This window comes from Necator americanus, chromosome III (genome assembly GCF_031761385.1).
Source record: "Necator americanus strain Aroian chromosome III, whole genome shotgun sequence".
Taxonomy (NCBI): domain Eukaryota; kingdom Metazoa; phylum Nematoda; class Chromadorea; order Rhabditida; family Ancylostomatidae; genus Necator; species Necator americanus.
This window is the reverse complement of record NC_087373.1, coordinates 25,635,408-25,656,567: the sequence shown is the minus strand read 5'-3', so window position 1 is coordinate 25,656,567 and position 21,160 is coordinate 25,635,408. Positions and strand designations below refer to the sequence as shown.

The 21,160-nt window shown below is 40.4% G+C and overlaps 2 protein-coding genes across 4 annotated transcripts in view; one reads left to right on the top strand and one right to left on the bottom strand.

The window, feature by feature from the left end:
• Window positions 1–1,252: 1,252 nt before the first annotated feature.
• Window positions 1,253–17,202, top strand: RB195_010911 (uncharacterized protein; the record flags this gene model as incomplete). The annotated part of the gene is made up of 12 exons (XM_064192107.1): window positions 1,253–1,307; window positions 3,288–3,391; window positions 6,590–6,667; window positions 8,678–8,763; window positions 10,339–10,437; window positions 10,496–10,606; window positions 11,680–11,755; window positions 11,882–11,959; window positions 12,111–12,243; window positions 12,502–12,680; window positions 15,950–16,114; window positions 17,140–17,202. The coding sequence occupies 12 exons, from the start codon at window positions 1,253–1,255 to the stop codon at window positions 17,200–17,202; spliced, it is 1,227 nt and encodes a 408-aa protein (XP_064049690.1).
• A 788-nt stretch (window positions 17,203–17,990) lies between these two features.
• RB195_010910 (uncharacterized protein) overlaps window positions 17,991–21,160 on the bottom strand; it is a gene marked incomplete at both ends in the record, with an annotated part of 51,163 nt that continues 47,993 nt past the window's right edge. For all 3 annotated transcript variants that reach the window (XM_064192104.1, XM_064192105.1, XM_064192106.1), the window contains 7 exons: window positions 17,991–18,047; window positions 19,432–19,551; window positions 19,629–19,739; window positions 19,808–19,906; window positions 20,032–20,116; window positions 20,195–20,365; window positions 20,551–20,645. In XM_064192104.1, coding sequence (XP_064049687.1) covers window positions 17,991–18,047; window positions 19,432–19,551; window positions 19,629–19,739; window positions 19,808–19,906; window positions 20,032–20,116; window positions 20,195–20,365; window positions 20,551–20,645 — 738 coding nt within the window. The remainder of the gene's footprint in view (window positions 18,048–19,431; window positions 19,552–19,628; window positions 19,740–19,807; window positions 19,907–20,031; window positions 20,117–20,194; window positions 20,366–20,550; window positions 20,646–21,160) is intronic.

The following is a 21,160-nucleotide window of genomic DNA, read 5'->3' as shown; positions in this document are numbered from 1 at the left end:
AGTTATAACTGGGCGACAAAAAAAAACGCAGATTTGCAAACGTTGCGCAAATACATCACGTTTCACCGGTGCGATTATACAGGCCCGAAATCTTCTCGGATTTCACGAAAGGTTATAAGACTATTATTTCGGAATGTTCATTTTACAATTTGTTCCAGAATTTACAGCTTTTTTTATTTACGTCACTGCTTTGTACTATCTGGTTTTGTTTTTTTTTTAATTCCATTTATTGACCATCCGAAGCTGCGCACCTCTTTCCCGCCGATTTTTGCTTGAACTCGCAAGGAGGAATCTTTTCCTTTCCATCTTTCCCACCTTATCACTCCGAATGCTGAAAGGCTTACGATGAACTCCTCTTCATTTTTCACGGTCCATCGAGCAGGTGCCAGTTTTCTGCAACTAAGGTTCGTTGGTGATTTCATTTGTCCGATGGGGTTCTAAATGAGGCTCCAGTCGGTCGCGAAATTCCCCCGCCATCTCTGCTGCCTCTTCAAGTAGCACAGTGTCTTTTTGTGGTCGCCGTGTGGCGGTCGACCGTTGCATCTTTCACGAACCGTTCTGTCTGCTATTTCACATCTTGCTTATCAGCCCGTTCTCTCGCCACTCATCTTCATCATCGGTTATTGATCACTTCTTGTTTCACAGACGGGAACGTTGGTGGCACAGAAGTTTGTTGAGCTTACTGGGCCGCATCTCAGACACCATCAGCATTTCCCAGTGCAATTTGGCTTCAAGAATCCTCTTATGTTTCAACGCCAAAAGGATCAATTCCTTGGGGCCAAGAAAAAGATCTGACTGGAAGTCGCGTTATTCAACACAATACCTTCCCCTCTACGAAAAGAGTTCTATAGACGGTTCACGTACAGCGTGCATGATTTCAGGATACAAGAAAATTGTTCTTTGAGGATTTTGCTAACCTTTCTTAGTAATGAATGGAAGCTATTTGATACAATTATGAAATGGTCATCCGTTCCCATTTAAGGTAATCTCACACTAAGGATAGAAAATCCGGTTATATTTCTTCTAAATAATAAAATCGCTGCGTAAAATTTGGAGATTTGCTGTAGGTGCTTGTGAAATAGTGTACAACATTACCGTGTGTTTTTGATCCTAATGTTACTCCTAATATTTTTATGCTGTCACTATATTCATTACACTCAGAGCTCTCGAATCATCTATTTTCTGTAGATCTCCTTCTCATCTAATTAGAAGTACTCGGTGAATGCGGTGAGTTCCCGAACGACACCCAATCATGAGCATCCAAACAAAGTTCGACGGCATAATGAAACATCTCGGATGGAAACAAGGTTCTTTGTATTTTATTCGTCAAACATTTTATTTTTTTCCACACAAGTTTTCCTTATTTTTGTTTTGTTTGTTATTAATGTGCTAGAAGGCGTGTCACGAAATTCACGTTGTGTGGAAACCCAATGGAAAACAGAGTTCGGGTGTAGTTTACGAGTAGGGGCGTGGATCCATTCACTTTTCCTGTATCGTCCTAAAAAAACAGCGTGGGAACGCATTCATTCCTACGAGATAAGCAGGAACGCGCCACCCTTGCGCACGCGCTGCATCCGTGAGCGAGCGATCGAAAATCAACAGGTCTCTTTAGCAGCCTGTTCATGCAAACGTAATGAATAGGCTGCAGAGGAACAGAACCGGAGCGTGTACAACGGAGCGTGTCCTAACGTAAATCGCACGAGCTAAGCCAGTTCCCACGTTTTTTTAGGATGATAGGAGGAAATCGAGCGAGGCCATGTTCATATTCGTGGTCTCCACCACGACTCCACGTTCTCCACCAAGTTTCCACGCCGCGTCATTTTCGTGATGCGCTTCCTCTGATAACCACTGTGTCCGAGGAAGTGTGTGAAATTGAAATCTAACGCGTACGCTTAGCTCTCTTCGATTCGCTTGTGATTTTCTTTCAATGGAACTGCCATTACTACCTATAGGACCCAAAATTCTCAAAAACTTCGATGTCTTCTTCACTGAAACTGCTTAAGCGAAAAACAGGGCTATTCGGGATAATGATCACAAATCATCATTAGATTTGCAACATAATGCAGTAGGAATACAGGTAAGTCAGAACCTATTCACACCAAAAACAAGGATCAGAGCTTTTTTGTTCACGTTTACGACCGAAAGTAAAATAATTTTCGCGGACACGTCCCATCACTATTTAGTATGAGAATGGAATAATTTTGTCCTACAGTTGTAGCTTATTTCCGTGGCTCAAAGTCAGGACGGAACAGAGCGAGTAAACTTAAAGCGAACAGTGAAAAAACAAAAACAGCATTCTGTCGATAGTCAATTCAGCAACAGCCAAGATTGTTAACAAACTTTTTACTGCTAACGTTTCGGCGTCGTCGCCTTCGTCAGAGCCTGGACAGTGAGATCATTTGTGACATATCCGCAGCATTACGGTGGATAGTGGATGTCATACTTATGATCTGCGCCCAGAATTGCTTTTTTTTACACAATGCCTTGGGCAAAAAATTCAAGGTTTAATGACGTAGCGTCCGTTTCTGTCTCTAGCTTTTGAATCATGAATTTTTTTCTGATTTTTATCATTGAGTAATTCCAATGAAAACGGGTGAAAATAATCTCTTTCGGGAAAATCATATTTTTTACCGCAAATAAATGAATGAATTAATAAATGTATATATGTATATTCAGAGTAGGAAATATAACAGAAATCGATGGGATTGTGTCTGTCCCTAAAACAAATTGAGTAAGATAAACGTTTACGGACAGCTTTTCTGCTTTCTGACCGGTTGCCCCTGGTGAGTGATGTCCGCCAGACGTTTCGCTTGAGGGCACCTGGGTATGCAACTTCCATTCACTAGTCTAAACTGACATGGCGTGGATCATTTGGATTTTGCTTTCAAAAGCACTTATCCCTGTCTTCCAGGGAGAAAACCAACGAATGGAAAATTTTGACATTTCTCAGTGTAGGTAATTTGTTCGCAACCGTAAAAAAACCGTACGCCTCGAGTTCTCAATGTATAAGTCCCACATTAATGAAGAAACTGTTTTTGATAAATATGTAATTTATCTTTTCAATATCTAACATCTTTCTCATCTATCGAATAATTTTCCAAAAAGAAATTTCTTTTGATAGTAACAGTTGTGCTGAGTGTAGAAATCAAAAGTGTTATTCGATTTTTTCTGTAATTTCACAATTTTTAACTAAAACTAGAATTGCGGATCGTTGCAGGAGTTAAAAGTTTGGTTTAATCCCACAGTTTCCAATAGTGCATTTGAACAACTTTGCCAAAGGTTTCCAGGTGATGAAGATGAGAATTGGGCAAAAAAAGCAATCGATAACCTCATGAAAAAACTCATGAAGCACAACAAGGATGCGTTGGCGTGCCTGGAATTCGCTCTACAGGTGAGCCAAGCCCTACTTCCATCGCTCGTCGATAGTAACGTTTTTCAATTATTTTGCTGCTGTGGAAGTATCATTTCTATTTACTTTGATTTTCATTGAAACTAGACATTTTTTTTAGTCAAATTGTTTCTAAGATTTTGCAACTCTGGTTTCCCATTATAGAATGAAATAAAGATACGCCTGAATCTCCCAAGTAGGGACAAGACAAAAGGAAAAGGACAGAAAAGTGATCAAATGGCCAGCGACGAAAATGTCGTTGAACGTCCAGATGTGCGCTGTTTTGACGAACTTCTCGCAAATTTATGCACATGAAAAAGTAGTGTTGCGACTGAAAGTCAAAAGAAAGTATAAAAAAGACTGTCGCATTTAAATTCTTCCCCTTAGACTCATGAAAAGAAACGGATTGTTCAGAATTTTGATTTTGATTCTGACAAGTTACCAAAATTAAATCTTGCAAAATTGATCTAAAGAAGAAGTTCTCTTTGAGCGTTCTAACTAGGGTACCTAAGTAGTGAATTCTGTGAAATGAATGTACATACTGCCATGGAATGATGTCCAGCAGCTTCACCTTTGCTAAATATGTGGGAACCCGGTAAAGGTTGCGTGTTCAAAGAAGCCGCGTCCATACAACAGTGGTATGGATGTTGTCTGGAACCCTCAATGGATGTTGCCGTCACTTCTTAACTGAATTTTCCCTCTATTGACGGCAACTCACCTATGTGTGTGGTAGTGAGGGTACATCTACGATGTTGGAAGCTTTCACTTTTGTTTTCACTTTCCCCTCGAGAACGAAGATCAGCATGATTTAGAGCTGTTATATTCTTGGACTTTGTGACAAACGGAATGTCTCCAGGTATCAGCAGGAAAGTACAAGGCAACAGCTGTATATCTATTTATTTATGTATTTATTTATTACGCTCAGTGACCTGCCAAAAGGATGTGACAGAGATGAATCCAAATAAATACAGAAAATACAGCAAAAAGAATAGAATGAGCAGGGATTAGTCTCGTGCCCGACTCCGGCACAAGGATCATTTAGTAATCAAAAGCATCAAAACTCAACTAGATAGGTATTGCATAGTGGAATAAATACCGTTTCTAAGCAAAGATCGAAGTGGTCGGTTTGCAGATGTTTTGCGAAAAAAAAAGAAAAAAAGAAAAGAAAGAAAAAGATAACTGCAGGAAGCACATGAATGTTGCAATTAAAGGTAGCGTATCAGGAAATTGACATGTTGAGGAAACTCCAGGGAAGACGCAGAGTTCAGGATTTGGATTGCAAAAACGAGCGTGACTACGCCCTTTCTCCCTTATCGTCGTAAAAGACGGCGTTCTTCCCCACGAAGTCAGTCGCAACGCGCCACCAGCCTATGCAGAAATCAAGTGAAAGCAGTGAAGGCTGCTGAAGGAACCGAACGTGTACGAGGGTGCTCGTTCTAACGTGCATCGTAGGAACGTAAGCGGTTCCGACGCCAATTTTTAGGACGACTAGAGGGAACTAAGTGGGGCCACGCTCGTTTCTGCGATCTACAACCCAAGCTCCAAATTTCTCTGTTGTTTCCGTACTACGTCAACCTTGTGATGTGCTGTCTTTAAATGAAGCACTAGTCGCTTTCCCCAGAGCCTGGGAAGTCAAGGACATGTGTAATGTATCCTGCCAAACACCTCATTATAACACAGTTTCTATGCAGCGGCAGAAGGCCAGCTTGCTGGTCACGGAGGTGCACGCTCTCTTTCCGCTAGTTTTCGGTGTTTTAGCCATTAAATGAACAGCTTCCAATGTTCTGCGAGACATAATTTCCGGCTCGTACGACAAGGTCGAGACGGTAATGACTGTCGTCTCGAAGTGTGCCTCGAGCGCCAAGTGGAGTCGGTCGAACTTCTAGGATTTGCCATACCCTATCGATGTTCTTTATCTCGAATAGAATGTAGATGTCTGGTTTCTCCAATGCAATCCTTCTCAGATGCCTGACAAGGGATAAGGTAAACAACACCAGAGGTTGTGCCGCTGTCATGCAGCTCCGATCCTATCGAAGAGACATACCCCACAGTTGGGATTTAAATATGTGCGATCGTAGATTCCATTTCGGGCCAGCTATTTACGCAGATTTGCGGACGCTGCCAGCACAACTTTCGCGTGATCTTCAACATTACACTTTCATACACATGCAGAAGTTCCATACTCCTCCTCTATTCTGAAGTAAATGGTAGAAAGGAAATTGATTTGATCAGAGTTTGTTCCTTCGAGATTCTCACGAGCGACTTGCTGTCCTCTGGCAGCATAGCCGTTTCGGGAAGCACTAGCTATGCGGGCTATTTATCTCCGCCCATCTAAGTGCTCGAACATCCAGGAAAGGCTGTAAATTTGCTTCTGCTCTTTAACGTGTGAATTTCACGTTTGGTAATTGTTCAGTGAATTCATAAGCCGAAATCCACTTCGGCCTGATTGGAACACACAATGCAAGAATCATCAACATACCGACGACGGTGCACCACCATTGTGCGTTGTGCTACTTTTGACGCGATCACAACGACCAACGCAAATACCAACCGCGAACCGAGAAAAACAGCGACAAGCCTATAAGCTGCATGTAATAATGTAATGTCCAGTGAAAAGTGGGACAATTCAGAGCATCAAGATGAATCCAGAAAGGCTGACGGAGCTGTTCGGTTTGTTGAGGCGCTCAAAAGCTCATAGCTGTTGCTGAGTGGATGGATGTTACCGAACAACATGGAACTACACAATATTGCTTAGAATGATCAGCACAAGTGCTGAAGAAGGTCGTGCACCTAAAAGGATTTTGACGGATTCTTGAAAATGGACTATTCTGGAAACGTATGGTTTTGGAAGCGAGGACACGCAAAAACAAGAGACAATTGAAACCCCAGAGGAAATAAAACACTGCGGAGTTGGATTTTTCAGGAAATTGTGGAGTAGAGAAGATGTATCATATCGTTTTAATCAAATTAGTCCTTGAAGAACCAGGACCGAAGAAGTTCTCCGGCCCGTTTTACACCTCTCTGCAGCTTTTAAATTAAATGTTTGCTCCGCCAGTGGATGCTACCCAAACAAATTTCAAAAAAAAATCCAAATGCTAGCGGTACCGGCGGATAGACAACAGTACGGACAGCCATAGCGAAGTGCTCCCTTTCTATTTCAATAACTGAGAGTTTGAAAATAGTTATGTATGTTACGTTTAGTGCAAAGGAGAGCAACCAACGGATTGTGTGACGATCCCAAGATCTCTGGACGGACGACTTCAGATATCGCACAGAAAGGTTAGTGAATATATTAGAGGCACGTAACACTTCAATATTTGAGTGAGCCTCCTGCGCAAATTCAGCGTGGCATGGCATCTGTTCATATATTGGGCCATCACATAAATAAGGCGGTTTTCCAAATTGCGCACCAGGATTGTTTTATATTAGGGACCAATGAATTTCAGAAGAGTCCCATTGAAAGTGTACGATGAGGAGGCGTGTAGGAAATGAAAGAGTGTTTATTTTGGATTTTGAAAAGTTGTGCTCATAATAGTGTTAGGAAATTAAGAAAGTAATATAAAGTAATATGAAAGAAAATAAAAGAAAAATATAAATAAAATACCGCTCTAATCATGGATCAACACAATATAATTGCGGGAATGCAAAGAAGTGCACACACCTAGCAGAAGAGATTGCAGAAGAATGAGCGCTGAAGATGACAGAAAGGCGTGAAGGGTCAGAAAGGCGTGAGATCAGTCCAAGCGAGAAAAACAGAGGAACCTCTCACTTTTCGCTTTTCAACGATACTTCCAACGTTCGGAAAGGGGCGGATGCAGACGCGTTTGCTGCTTTATGCGATTCAATTAAAATTGTAATATCAGCAGCAAAAAAGTGTTGTTTGCATTGATATTTTCATGAAAAGAGATGGAAAAGTTGATCATAGATAAATCGAACACCGCTCCTAAGTTTTTTTTTTTTAGAAAAGACATTGTTCATTTATCTCTCTGTAAAACAACGTATTGCTAATAATTTCACTAAAAATCAAGATGTATTTATCTTCGCTAAAGTTACTGGTATGTAACATATCTCTCTTCTGTCGTTTTGCAAAACTTAAACATCAAAACAAGACCACACTTTCAGCAAGGAGTTTCAATAATTTTCGGTAAGGAGTTTTTCTAATTTCTATTGGTTCGTGATCAGTCACGTTTTTTTTTCGTTACTTTTTCTCGGCAAAAATAATAACATCCTAAAATTTGTGGTATGAATTTGGATTTGTTGAACTATCTATCATCACCCAAACAACCCAGGGTTCTTCAAAAAATCGGAATTGAATCTATTGGAAATTAGTGTCGCAGAAGTGGCGATCTCAAAAAGATTGTGAAAGCACTGCTCATTTTTATTAATAACGCTATATTTTGATGAGTAGCTGGATTGACGCACATCGCAGATGAGACCCCACTTAAGCAAATGCGCTTAAAAGCGATGAGAGAACGATGGCAATCTTCTCGAGCGATGTTTGTTGACGTGCTCTATCCAGAAAAAACATAATCTAGTGACCGTTTGAACCCGGTTTACTAATCTTGAGGTGGAGCTTCTGGATACAAAAAAAGCGTCCTACTTAGGAAGACGGAGCTGCCGAAGACTTCACTTCAGATTCTTGCTGATAATTTATTGTATAAGATACTACGAAACGAAAGTTACATTCCGGCAAATATTGGATTATTGCACGATGAGGCTTGTTTAACAAGACAAGAACAAGAACATAGAGTTCGCTGTGTAGATTACGACGTTGCCCTCCACCCTAAAAAAAGAGGAGTTTGCCCCTTCGTTCGTTAGAACGCACCCCTCCTACACGTTCCGGTCACCTCATCTTCATTTTCACTGATTTTGCTTGAATCGGCTGGTGAGGAAACTTCATTGATTTCGGACCGCTCGCTACTGTGGGCTCGTCGGATGCACTAAAGTAGGAGCTTTTTCGCGTATCTGGTAGAAACAAACGCAGTTTCCCTGCCGTTTTTCAGGATAATTAGTGGAAAATTAGCGGGCCACGCTAATACTCGTAATCTACGCTCGAAACTCCATGTTTTCCATCAGATTTCCTCGTTACGTTGATTTCGTGATACGCTGTCCTTGAATGATCGCTGTTGATGGAAGGTCAACTAATAATATTATAAAAAAGGAATGGAATGTTAGGGTGGAATAGGAAAAAAAAACTTTCCAGAACCACAAAAGTTCAGAGAGTTCGCTTTTCCAAAGCTGAAAAGACTAAAGAAGTGAAGAAAAAGTAATGGAGTGGTGATGTTTCAGGCACTTCCTCACGTGATATACTGTAGGGTGTACCGCTGGCCCGATCTTCAATCGCATCACGAACTAAAAGCCATTGACACTTGTAGGTGGGTGTGTTCCAGACGACATTTCCTCTCCCGAGCAGCCATAGGAAACTGTTCTTCCTTTCTAACTGTTTGCATTTTATTGGAAAACGACCAGTACAGCTGTGATGTTTTGTTCCGTTAATCAAAAACTCAGCATGGATGCCGTGTGGCCTCTGCCACGCCCTGCGCTACGGATTTCTCATTAACTTGTTGTGAAGAAATATCTGAAGTGCTTTGGAGATGAGATGCAAGAGAAAGTAACTTCAATTTTTCCAGCTACTATTTAAAACTCTCTTTCAAGTACATGTATTGCCTGAAATTGAGCGATTTGTTGTTTTGATGAAGCATTCCGAAATAAATAACGGCTAAACGATCACTTTCGCTGACTGATGGTTGAAATAGAAATGTAGGATATTAGACTAGTTCGACTATCTTCACTCCCCACCTTGTTCGACTATCTTCACTTTTCCATGAAGAATTGCTGGAGATCTTTAGACGCTGTAAAGTTCATTTTTATAGTCGCATATTTGAGCAGAAGCAGAATCTCAGCATCTTGCAACAAAGAAACTTCGATCGGATTATCGAAGTAGAAGATTCGCGAAAATGCAGCGAAATTTGACGTTCAAGAAGCCTTTCTACACTTCCACTATCCAGCTACATGGTATTTACAGGCACTTTCATATAGAAACTTGAATAGGCTAGACTGACGCTTGGCCACGTCAACATTGAAATATTCGTCTGAAAATTAACAGGAATCAAACAAGCACAGAAACCCAAAAACACCTTCTTGTAGAGACCCTTTCAAGTAGTACGGTAAAGGCATAACGCTAAACTCTTTTTTTAATGCGCTAGTTGCAATTATAAAAAAAAAACCATTTCTTACGCATCTACCTAATAGTTTCAATCGACGTTCACTCGGTGAGTTTCTCTACGATTTTGTTGGTTCGCGATTCCGCTATATTGTTGAAAAACTATTTTCACACACGATAACTCCCAAAGCTGTTAACAGATTCCTTAGGCAAACAAGTAATTAAAGGTTTCTTCGCTTGTATCCAGTAACGTACTGTATGTGCTACTTGCTACTCTTTCTTTCCGGTTTTTATTAGTGTTTTTTGTTCCTTGTATACTATTTGTGCATAGAAGGGATGCGTGTAGTGTAGCGGTTAGAGGTTCCGCTTACTGCACAATCGATCGGAGGTTCAAATCCGCCCTAGTGCTCACCAAGTCTTTCATCCCTCCGGGGTCGATAAATTGGTACCAGACTTGTCTGGGAGGATAAAAGCATCGGCTAGCCACCGCAAGTCATTGTGTAAGCCAGTTACACGTTCGTGAACCTCAAACGATTCTGAATTGAAGCGGATGTGGGGCGCATCCCAAGCGGATTGATTAACGCCAGAAACCCTATCCTTTATCCTTTATACTATTTGTGTTATTTGTTCCTTATTCGTTCCTTGTATACTCCGTTCATACAAACAGATATTTATGTAAAGAATGGATAAATAAATGGAATAATGGGCCCATATTTCGTGTTCTATGAGAAGCGACCAACTACCGTTCGAGAGGCAAAGCTCAATTTCTTCGCACAACATATTCCAGGTATTGTTACGATTCCGGACAGAAGGAGATCTGCATCAACCCTTACCACTATCGTCGCATCGAAAGCGATGGCGTTCTACCGCCTGTACTAGTGCCCAGGTAATGCCGCCTCTTCTGAGAATCAGAACCTCTTCATGCGCTGATAATTTCCTTACAGATACTCGGAGCTGCCTCCTCCGTCAATACCACCCGGAATACGACGGATGCAAGCGATGGAAGCATCCGGTCCGTCAATGCCCCAAAACGTTGAGATCGCCGGCCTGTTCAAGTGAGTTCTTCCAACCAGAAGTGGAGACGCCGCATTTTGAGCTCTTCTCTTGCTTCCATTGAGAAATTTAGAACAGTAATGAAGCAGATACATTCAAGTGTAGGGGAAGAGTTCTGAAGCTGGAGAAAGACACTGGATAGCTCTACAAAATGAGGAAATAATAATGGCTCTAGACATTTGCATGCGTGAATTCTACAACCAGAAGAAGAAAAAAATCCGCAGACAATTAAAGACTCCGTTTTTTCACCTCTATGCTATAGACAGAGGCTGGATGATAAGTTCAGATGATTACAGACAGCCAGAGTAGGAGGTAAAAAAACTGAGCCTCGAGAATGGACGAGTGGATAAGGGAAAACTCTTGCTTGTCACTGAATTTTCTTAACGTCAGAAATTCAGCGATGATACCAAGTGTTGGTAAATGTAGGATGAGTACGAGGAATCGTTCCATCACCGGTCGTTCTAGTTCTTGACCCGGGGGATTAATCGTTCGTTTATTTAAAATACGGATACTATCTGCGATGGAACACAATAATTTATCGATTGCCGGAGCGGGGGAATCTACCGAATAGAAGAGAAAATCTCAACAACGTCGCGATACGTACCATCTCTGCTAACAGCAATCTTAACTACCATGAAGGTGGAATCAATAGTTTTGATTTTTATTGAACTCTGGGTATTTAGAACCAATTATACTTTCGAATTCTTTTAGAAAAAGTGGACATCCACCATTTTCAGCGCGGATTTACAGAATTGAACTGCAAAGAAAAAGAGAATAATTCCCCGGTTTCATTAACCGAGTTTTCCAAAGACTAGTCAGATTTTTAGGTAGATTCTTCTTGATCTTTCTACACAAAAGGATATTTTTCTTTCCCACCTTCCAAAATGGAACAATGTTATTTTGTTCGCTCTAGCAAACGACGGATAAAGTTCGCTTTCTTGCGTATCTACTTTTTATTCCACAAAAATTCAGATCCGTAGTCTTGTCGAACCCACAAACAATCCAATCCACGACCAAGCTCGGCAATCCAAATTAAGCCAAATCGCAACTTCGAAGTTTTCTTTAGCCGTTTCAGCCATTCCCAGTTCAATCAAATGCAAGCGGACGATGGCGACGGCTATAGTTTCTCGCCCGGTGTGCCGACAGTGGCGGTGAGTCTGACATGTTTGACTCCTATTTTTTAGCCATGGATGCGTGCTACTACATTTTTTGCATAAGATACTTCCTTAATTTCTATTCCGGTGAAATAAGCTCGCATTTAGGCGGCATCATTTCAGGTGCATTGCGTTCAACCCGAACATTGGGCAACTATCAGCTACTACGAAATGAACACCCGAGTTGGCGAACAAATTCGAGTAAATGAACGCTGTACACTTTTTTAGAAGCATTTTTCTTGCTTTTTTCTTTCTTCTCTTCCTCTTTGCTATAGCAAGTGACGGTGGCAATATTGGTCGACTTCTTATTTCAGGAGGTATTTGAAAGCTCATCAACATCCTGTTCTTTTAGGTGACATCGTCTCCAGTGTTCATTGACGGCTATACAGATCCAACCAACAATCCACAGAAAATAAGTTTGGGATTATTTTCCAATGTGAATCGAAATCCACCCATAGAGAATACGAGAAGATTGATTGGAAAAGGCAAGTTAAATAGCGACACTTTAATTTCTTTTTTCTGTTCCGAGAATTGACGCTCCACCTGTTGAAAGGTAGGAAGGAGTTCCGTGTTCAAGAATATTGTGATATATTATTAACAATGAGTAAGTGATTAGATGAGTAGCTCATAATTGCAATCACTTACCCCTTGTTTTTTCATGGAAATATTAGAAATTAAATTGAATAATCAAATAAAACAAATAAATTAATTAAATTGAAATTAAATTAAATCGAAGAATTCAGGTGTGAAGTTGACCTACGTTCGACACCAAGGCACACTTTTCGCCGAATGCGAGTCGGACTCGGCGATATTCGTGCAATCGAGGAATTGTAACTTCATCCATGGCTTCCATCCCACTACCGTAGTCAAAATCGCCAACAAATGCTCGCTGAAGATCTTTGACGAACAGTGTTTCAGAAGGGTGAGTGCCCGTTCCTTCTATATCCTATGTAGCTGTTACAACGAGCGTTTCATCTCACACCACATTTCTCTCATTTTCTGTTGTTTGTTGTGTTTCTTACATTTCCCAAAGACAGCATACCAAGGAATTAAGTATGTTGGGAGTTCTCCACGAGTGCACAAAGATAACCAGTTGCACTCCGTTGTCGCCGTACGTGCGACATTAAAAATATTACTTTAAATCCACTGTCTTCATAGCGTGTCTGTCCGGATTATTTTTTATTAGCACTTGAGATTTGGAAAAAAAATTATTTCGTTCCTGCGATTTTCTGCACTACATGTTTACCTCTTTGCTTATTTTTTTTTACCTTTTCTTTTACCTTGAAGGAAAGAAAAGATACTGTGCCGTTTGTTCAAACAGGCAAGAAAAAGGAAAACGACGCGCGACTGGCGAGTTTTGTAACACTTGTCCTGGGAAGCCTCGAATGCACATGGGTGACTGTTTCCAAAAATATCACACTTTTTGAAATATCGAAATATAAACAAGTTATTTTGTTACTATTCTATAGATGAAAATTAGCTAGTGATGGTATTTAAAACAAATAAATAGTACTGCAATAATCATATTTTCTGCTCTAAAATTAAGTGACTTAGGATTAGGAGAGCATTTATAACGGAAAAATGTCAGAGTTGCTGGTGTTCCATGTCCCTGACTACATCGGGTACAGGGGGTTAAATATCCATTTCACGAATATGAGCATGACCACGTACAATTCTCCCTACATAGTTATTCGGAAAAAGGGCATGAGAAACGATCACAAACATGCCGTCGCGTCTGAGCGGAAAATCAAAGAGATGCTGATGCTACCTCCGAAATTTATATTTTACATGAGTTTTCAACGCTACTTCAACTTTGTGACATCCTGTCTTCAATCCACTTTACGCGGTCTTAGTCAATCAATTCTTTGGATGAAAAAAGTGTTCTATCGGGTCAATAATTAGTCTCCGCTCTTGACCCTTCTGTTTTCTACATCACTACGAGATGTTTTATGTTTTTGCTCAAATATTCTGAGTAAACTACCTGATCTGAGCTACTCTCCTCAAAAATGATAAAGAGTATTGTCTTCGTTAACATCTTGAGTATACCGCATCAGAGGAGGAAGTGAGGGGAGGGGAAATTTTTAGAAAGATCATGTCCCAATCACACGCTTGACCTTGCTTGTAGTGCCGACCGATGTATAAATTCAGTGTTTTCACCTTCTCAGGCAAGTCTGGAACTAATTTTCGATCCTGATGTGTTGAGAGGCTTCTTTGGTCTGAGCTGGTTTCGCAACCATTAGTTCTGCGGTCGCAGCCGGACTCTTCATCGTTGCCACTTCGCTGCGCACGCCACTTTCCCTATAATCCGTTTCCCATAGAATGTGAAAAGAATAATAAGCTGCCGTTTCAAGGTTTGCGAACGGAACATTTCTAGGCAGGATGTGTTTACTACTAGGAACTGATAGACTTTGCCAGCTTGCGTAGTTCAGTTCGGTAATACTCGTAATACTCCAAGTCGAACGCGAATCGAGGGCGCGGGGGTAACACATGTGCAGTGTGGTCGAGAAATTAGGACTAATGAATACAATAGAACGAATGTAATTGGAGCGATAACGTATAAAGTTGCTCGGTATCCATTCTCTCGGAGATGTGGATTGAAGGCACCGTTACGAAACTGACCGTGTTGGGGTCGTTGTGGGGAAATCTAGAGTTCGGGATGTAGATTACGAGTATGGGTACGGTCCTGGTCAATTCACCCTAATCGTTCTGAAAAACGACGTGGGAAAATGCCTTAGTTCCAGAGGGAGGAGGTACGTTAGAACGTGCCGCCGTCCACACGCGCCGCGTCCACGAGCGAGAGGTCGAGGATCAATGAAGTCTCTTATTAGCATTTAAATAAAACCAATGATTAGGTTTCTGACAGAAGTGGACAGCGTACAAGGGCGGGACGTTCTAACGTACCTCGTAGGAATTAAAGCGATTCCCACGCTATTTTTCAATGCGATTAGGGGATTTGAGTCGCGGAGCGCCCGTACTCGCAATCTACAACCCGAACTCTGTATCTGTCCACAGGGACCTGCCACATGATCACTTTCGTGACACACTGCCTTCAACTCATGTTCATTAAAGATAATTTTTCAAATGGGGTAGGCACAATAGACATTTAATTCCACCGCTTTGTAGCGGAAATTATCCGCATCAATGTTGATAGTCACTGCGACTGTGCGAGTGTCACTCATACAGGGTGAAAGGGTTTGATTTTGATTTAAAAAAAAAAACCCGTGTCGCTCTCATCATCATACAAACGTTTGTTGGAAATCGGAGATGATATTTACGTAAACTGCACGACTCCTACCACAAAAAGTTTTATGGCATACAGTCGAAGTGAGAAAATGCTTCACTTAAGAGTGATCTCACAAGCCTCTCTTTTGTTCATAGGAGTATCGTTTTACTCGACATTATACCGTTTGCTCTATAGTGAAGACTAGGATTCGTGCTAACGTACAAGCCTTGGGTGAATACCACTTGTTTTAAGTCACAGAAAAGAAAGACAGGATATTACCCCATATTAACAAAGAGAAGGATAAAGTGTCTGGCGTTAGTCAATCCGCTTGGGATGTGCCACCACGTCCACTTCAATTTAGAATCGTTTGAGATTCGCGAACGTTGAAACTGGCCTATACAATGACTTGCGGTGGCTACCCGATGCGTCAAGTCAGTGTTTTTATCCTCCCAGACAAGTCAGTGTCTAGTCTGGCACCAATTTATCGACCCCGAGAGATAAAAGGCTTCGTTGGTCCTAGGGCGGTTTCGAACCAACGATCGTACAGGCACAGCGGCACTTCTTATTTACTACGCTACGCCCGCCCAAACAACGTCAACAAGATATTCTTATGCTAAAACCTCCTCTAATGTTGTTTTACTTTGAGTTGTTGGTCCCGAATATGAAAATCCTCATTGCTGCATCACTGCGGTTTGTACAGTTACGTTACGTTACGGAGTTTACGTTCAGGTCCAACAGAAAGAGCATCTCATCATTCTAGCCGGTTTCTGTTAGTAATCTTTGCTTGTAGGCAGTATATGCTTTTCTTTTCTCTAAATATCAGCGTAGACCTTTCTAAGGATCCGGGATTGTCTGTTATTGAGTCAGTTGAGCAGAGAAGTACCTGAGTAGGTTTCTCCAACACTTACAGTTTTGAAGCAACCAGGTACCGTTTTCTTAAACATTAAGACCAGACGAATTGTTTGCAGCTCCTCGCTGACTGCTCTACTCGAGGATTTGATGCATCGTACGAGTTGACAAAAATGACGATAATACGTATGTCATTCGTCAAAGGTTGGGGAGCGGAATATCAACGGAAAGATGTCACCTCAACGCCATGCTGGATTGAGATACACCTCCATGCTCCGCTAACGGTGAGCGTTTTACACCTGAACTTCTTCGGAAATTCCTAAAACACATTCGGTCAAATCCATAAGACCCTTCAGTCAGAAATAAATTCTGATGCAACCTGCAAATCTCTTAACAGATATGGAGTGGGGGAAATTCTATCCGAAAATGGAGACAGGCTAGAATCAGAATAAGAGAACTTACACAGGGCCAATTCGGCTCCTCTTGCAGGCGCTACTATTCTGCTGATCCTTTTTATCTATTCTAGTAACTAAAAAGTGGCAATTGTGAGAGGGTGATTTGCCTTCGCCTTTTGCGTTAGCTGAAAATGTCATGTTCATAACAGAGTTTGCAGGTTTTTCCTTCTGTGCCACATTTTTGTAGTTCCTTACAAAAAAAAAGAAGAAAATACTGCCACCTTAGTCCACATCACAACGTTGTATCTAAGAAAAAAGTGCCTGTTTGTCTCGTTATTGCAAACAGAGAAAAAATGGATGGTTGCCAATTGAACAAAAGAGACGTCTGCCTGGACAACACTCACATTTTTTTTTTACCTTCGCATTTTTTGCCTTCATTTTGTAACCGAAAACACTCACGAACAACGTTCCGTACAAAATTACTGTAACTACACCGAATTCCTCTTCTCTAACCTTAAAATTATAGAGATTTCTTCTGTAACCAGTGAGCAGTATACAAGCAAACATTTCGATGAATCCGTAATAACATTACGTTTCAGTGCTATTCAAAAAAGCTTTGAACTAAATGAAAATTCAAAAGAAATCGTGAGAAAATCGAGAGGTCTTCACGACACTTTCTGAAGTCAATCCATACCGAATGTAAATTTCTTACTGAAAAGAAACTTCTAGGAGAAAAGAGGATGCCTTCCTGGAATCCTTTCCTTACGAATCTCAGAATAGTCACAGCTATTAAAGGCTATTCCCACTATTCACGTTTACTGAAGAACCGTAATTCTTACCATAGAGATTATAGAAGTTAATTGATACGCCCATGTGAGTGAATTTCATTAACTCTTTGAATAATCTTTTTTTAGTGGCTGGATCAAGTTCTCAAACACATGACGCCACCACCACGACCTATTTCTTCCATATCATGACTGGACAGTCTGTTCCTGTTGTAAGAAATCTGCACATAGATCAAATTCATTCAAAAGAGAACCATTATGGAGGCATTAAAACTTCATTACGTGTCTATACAACCACATTGTTTGAAAACTGTTATTCAACGTCAACATAATTCAGACTTTAATCAGCACAAGAAAAGGGGCGATATTTCCTACAATGCTACAATGAAAGTACACATACTGCCCCTCAACAGAAGTATAAGCATTGCGAAGAATCGCAGCAGTTCCGCGTACAAAAGATTAAAGGAGATTGATGATTGATGGGTGGCCGTGACAATGGGGAATTTCGCCATTTAGGACAAAGCCGTGTGCTGCACGAATACTATTCGTACTGCCAATGAGCATCAACAAACGTATAGAACTACAAGAAAGTCCCGCACAAGTCCGTTCTCTAGATGAGATAGCTCATATTTCATCTAAATAACCTCTAAAAAGCAACAAGGCGACGACAAGTATATTACTATGCACATGGGGTGGCAAACAGAAACGGATGCGTTAGTAGCAAAGGACCATGTCGAACACCGGGATGCGCCGAATACGAACATAATACTAAAATAGCGGCGATCCATCGACCACCGACACATGGTGAACCAGTGAGAAAATGATTAGGGTACATAAATAATAGAGTAATTCGCACCAGTAATCGATACAACTTTGACCCCTGCAACACTCAATAGAATGTCAGAGAAAATGCACTTGCTGTGGTTCGGTGATTAGAGCAAGAAGCAAAAACCAAATAGAAATCGAAGTAACACGGGCGTTTAGAAGTGTGTAGATGACGTCTGCGTTCGCTGAATATATACTTCTAACAGATGGATCTGAAATAAAACTAGTTTCATGGAAGATATGTGAACTCATCGAGAAGTTCTCAAGTTTTAGTTTCTTGGTTCTGCTCGATCATCCCCTTTTGTCAAAAAAATTTCAAGCAATTTTTAGTAGTATTCTAATTTTTATGTCTTTATTTTTCCATCAACTCTCTCGCAGTGTAAGGAAATTTGAAGAAAAACCACTCTTTGTAAAGTTTGATTCAGCTTTCTCATTTTATGAGCTTTCGTCTGCCTGATTGCAGTCAAAACAACCATACTACAATATCAAGTTGTAATTTGTCTGTTCATCTCCATCATTCGGATTCGAACTATTGGCCGAATACGGCTATACAAATACCCATATGACTAGTATCGATCATACCGATGACTTTATTGATTTTCGCTCTCAGTTTGTGGCTATCACCGACCAATCACAAATTATCAGAGACCAAAATCAAAGAATCAGAGATCAAAATTATCACATGGACAGACTCCTCTGCACATTTGTAAATTAAGTAACAACTATGAACTTACTAATAGCAGCGAAAGAAATTGACTGAACAAAATAGAAAAAATGTGTTATACCACTGCCAAAAAAGTAAAACTATAAAAAGAGTATAAACTACTAGGAGGACTAAGAGCAAGTGATGCTTCTTATTCGACGAATTTGATCTAAAGAAATATACTCTGTCAATAAACCTCACTTCTATTTTTTATGAAAAGAAAAAAAAGTTGTAGACAAGATGAACCTTAGGTTTTTGGTGGAAAGATACGGGGTATGGTATTTAATAACGTTTTATGTTAGAACCGCAAAAAGCATTTTAACTTTTTGAACTCTGTTTAGTAAATAACTAAATTATTTTCAAGTCCGGCCCGTTCCTCGCATTAGTACTCACGTTAAGAACACATTTTCTCCAGCACGAAGAAGTAAGAGAACGAATTAAATGTCATGTAAAATCCCAAAATGATGTGTTCCAGCTGTCCAGCCAACCAATAAGTTCCTCAAGTGCAGAGCGAAAAAGACACCTACTCTTTTCGTACTTTTATTGACTCATCCCTTTCGGAAAGATTTGAATAAACTGAAGAAATTTTGGAGAACGCCGTGACTTTTCTTCTCCACAACCTAGAAATCACTGATTGGAGAGACAACCATGGAACACTGATTTTTCACACACACGCAAAAAAATGCTATGTTTCCAACGCTCTCTTCTCGACAGAAGCAGATTTTCGGCTTTGAAAAAACTACAAACTTCAGTTGATGTTTGGACAGATATTCCAGCTTTATAAGAATGTTCTTCGTCTTAATAACGTCTCTTATAATGTGGTAAAATCGCAAACAATAATAAAGGTCAAAATTAGGTTTAAGATTAATGACCAGAAGAATATTCAAACTCACCTTGCTGTTCGATAAAGATGCTAAATAAGGATTAACTGGCCCTCTACCCAGTTTGTTCACCATAGCCACTAAGCAGAATACAGTTGACTTGCGAACACTGGATTGTGGATTAGAATAGCACTAAACAATTCAATTTTTAGAGTACTTACTCAAATTCTGTCATAACTGTCTACTTGTAAAAAGGACGGGTAGCTTACGTTCACAACGCCAGGAGCGATTTCTGGTAGTCTAGCCGTCAATTCATCGGCATCTAGGGATTCAATGAGCCGGGTCAGCATTTTAAGTGCAGGACCAACTCGAGGGTCATTCTGAAAGTTGTGGTCTACGAGTTCATTAAGAAAAAGAAAGTCAGCTTCTAGAAAAAGAAATGACGCACCTCTTGAGCAATTATTGGTTTCGTTGCGCGAATAACAACATGCAATGGAAAGTGAGTAGCCAGAGTTTTCAAACATTCGTCGGCAACATTCATGACTTGCTGGAAGTAATAGCATTAATTAAGGAGTTTTCAGAGGATGGATAATATAGGTCAATGACAGGAATGAAAATTTAAATGCGACTAAACAAGGGAAGTACAATGTTTAATTGAATATAAACGCTCACAGGATTCTCCTCTTCCGCGATTGAATCCAGCACTTTGAACAGCGTCATTTCAGCTAAATCGTAGAAGCTCACCGCCTGCGCTACGCTAGAAATTTTAAAGTTATTATAAAAAAATTAGCTGATTTCTAAAACAGGTCCTTCCATTTATGATTGGAGCACAAACCAAATTTTTGTGAGGAGTTTCAGAGCATTTCGTTTCAAAGTGACATCGTTTACTGCCAACACGTTGAAGATGTGCAATATGAGCGACTTGAAGTTCTCTTCCCATGTTGTCAGCGAACCTTCGCTAACCATTTGCTGCAATGTCTGCAACGCCCGATTTTGTTCATTTCGCCTGAAATTCAGACGTTTCTCTTCGAAACAACATTAATTAAAATCTGTTTTCAAGTAGCTCATTTTTGCTTTTTGAGGAAACAAATTAGAAAACATCTTTGAAATTGAAGATAAGGAAGGCGAAAGTGAATAAGGAATGCGAAGGCGTGAATAAAGAAGTCCCTGAAATTTAGTTCCAGCAATTACCTGAATGGATCCAATGAAGAAAGTTCATTCAATAGTTTCGCAATATACTCGTTCTGCAGTTGCAAGTCATCTTTTAGATACATAGTGGATTCAATCTGAAGAAAAAGACATGAAAAATGCGGATAATATCTTCGACCTCACCATTACTATCGTCTCGTAATTTGACGAATGAAACGTATATGCAGTGAAATAATCGCTAACGCCATAAAGTAAAGGGAGTCCAACACAGTGGAAGTTAAATGCCTAAACCTCCGAGGAACATGCAGGTATGCATGTCAAAGAATGACAGTTCACTGCTGATCATTTCAAGTTGCTTTTTCAAACACAAAAGATAACCGAACTAAAGGAAAAATTACAGAATCCAACAGCGGAGAGACTTGCAACTGAGGGTTAATTTTTACCTTCCGTCAGATACATGGCAGAGCACGGAATAACTAAAGCAGCGGGCAAGAACTACTACTTTGTTTTCCTTTTTTTTCATTTTCCTTTTTTTATACCCGCTTCTTCTGTAGTCCCGTAAAGAAAGACAAAGCTCACTAATTTCGCACTTTAGCAGAAGAGCAAAATGAACTGAAAGCACCGACTCCCTAAGTTTATCTTGTTTTAAGAA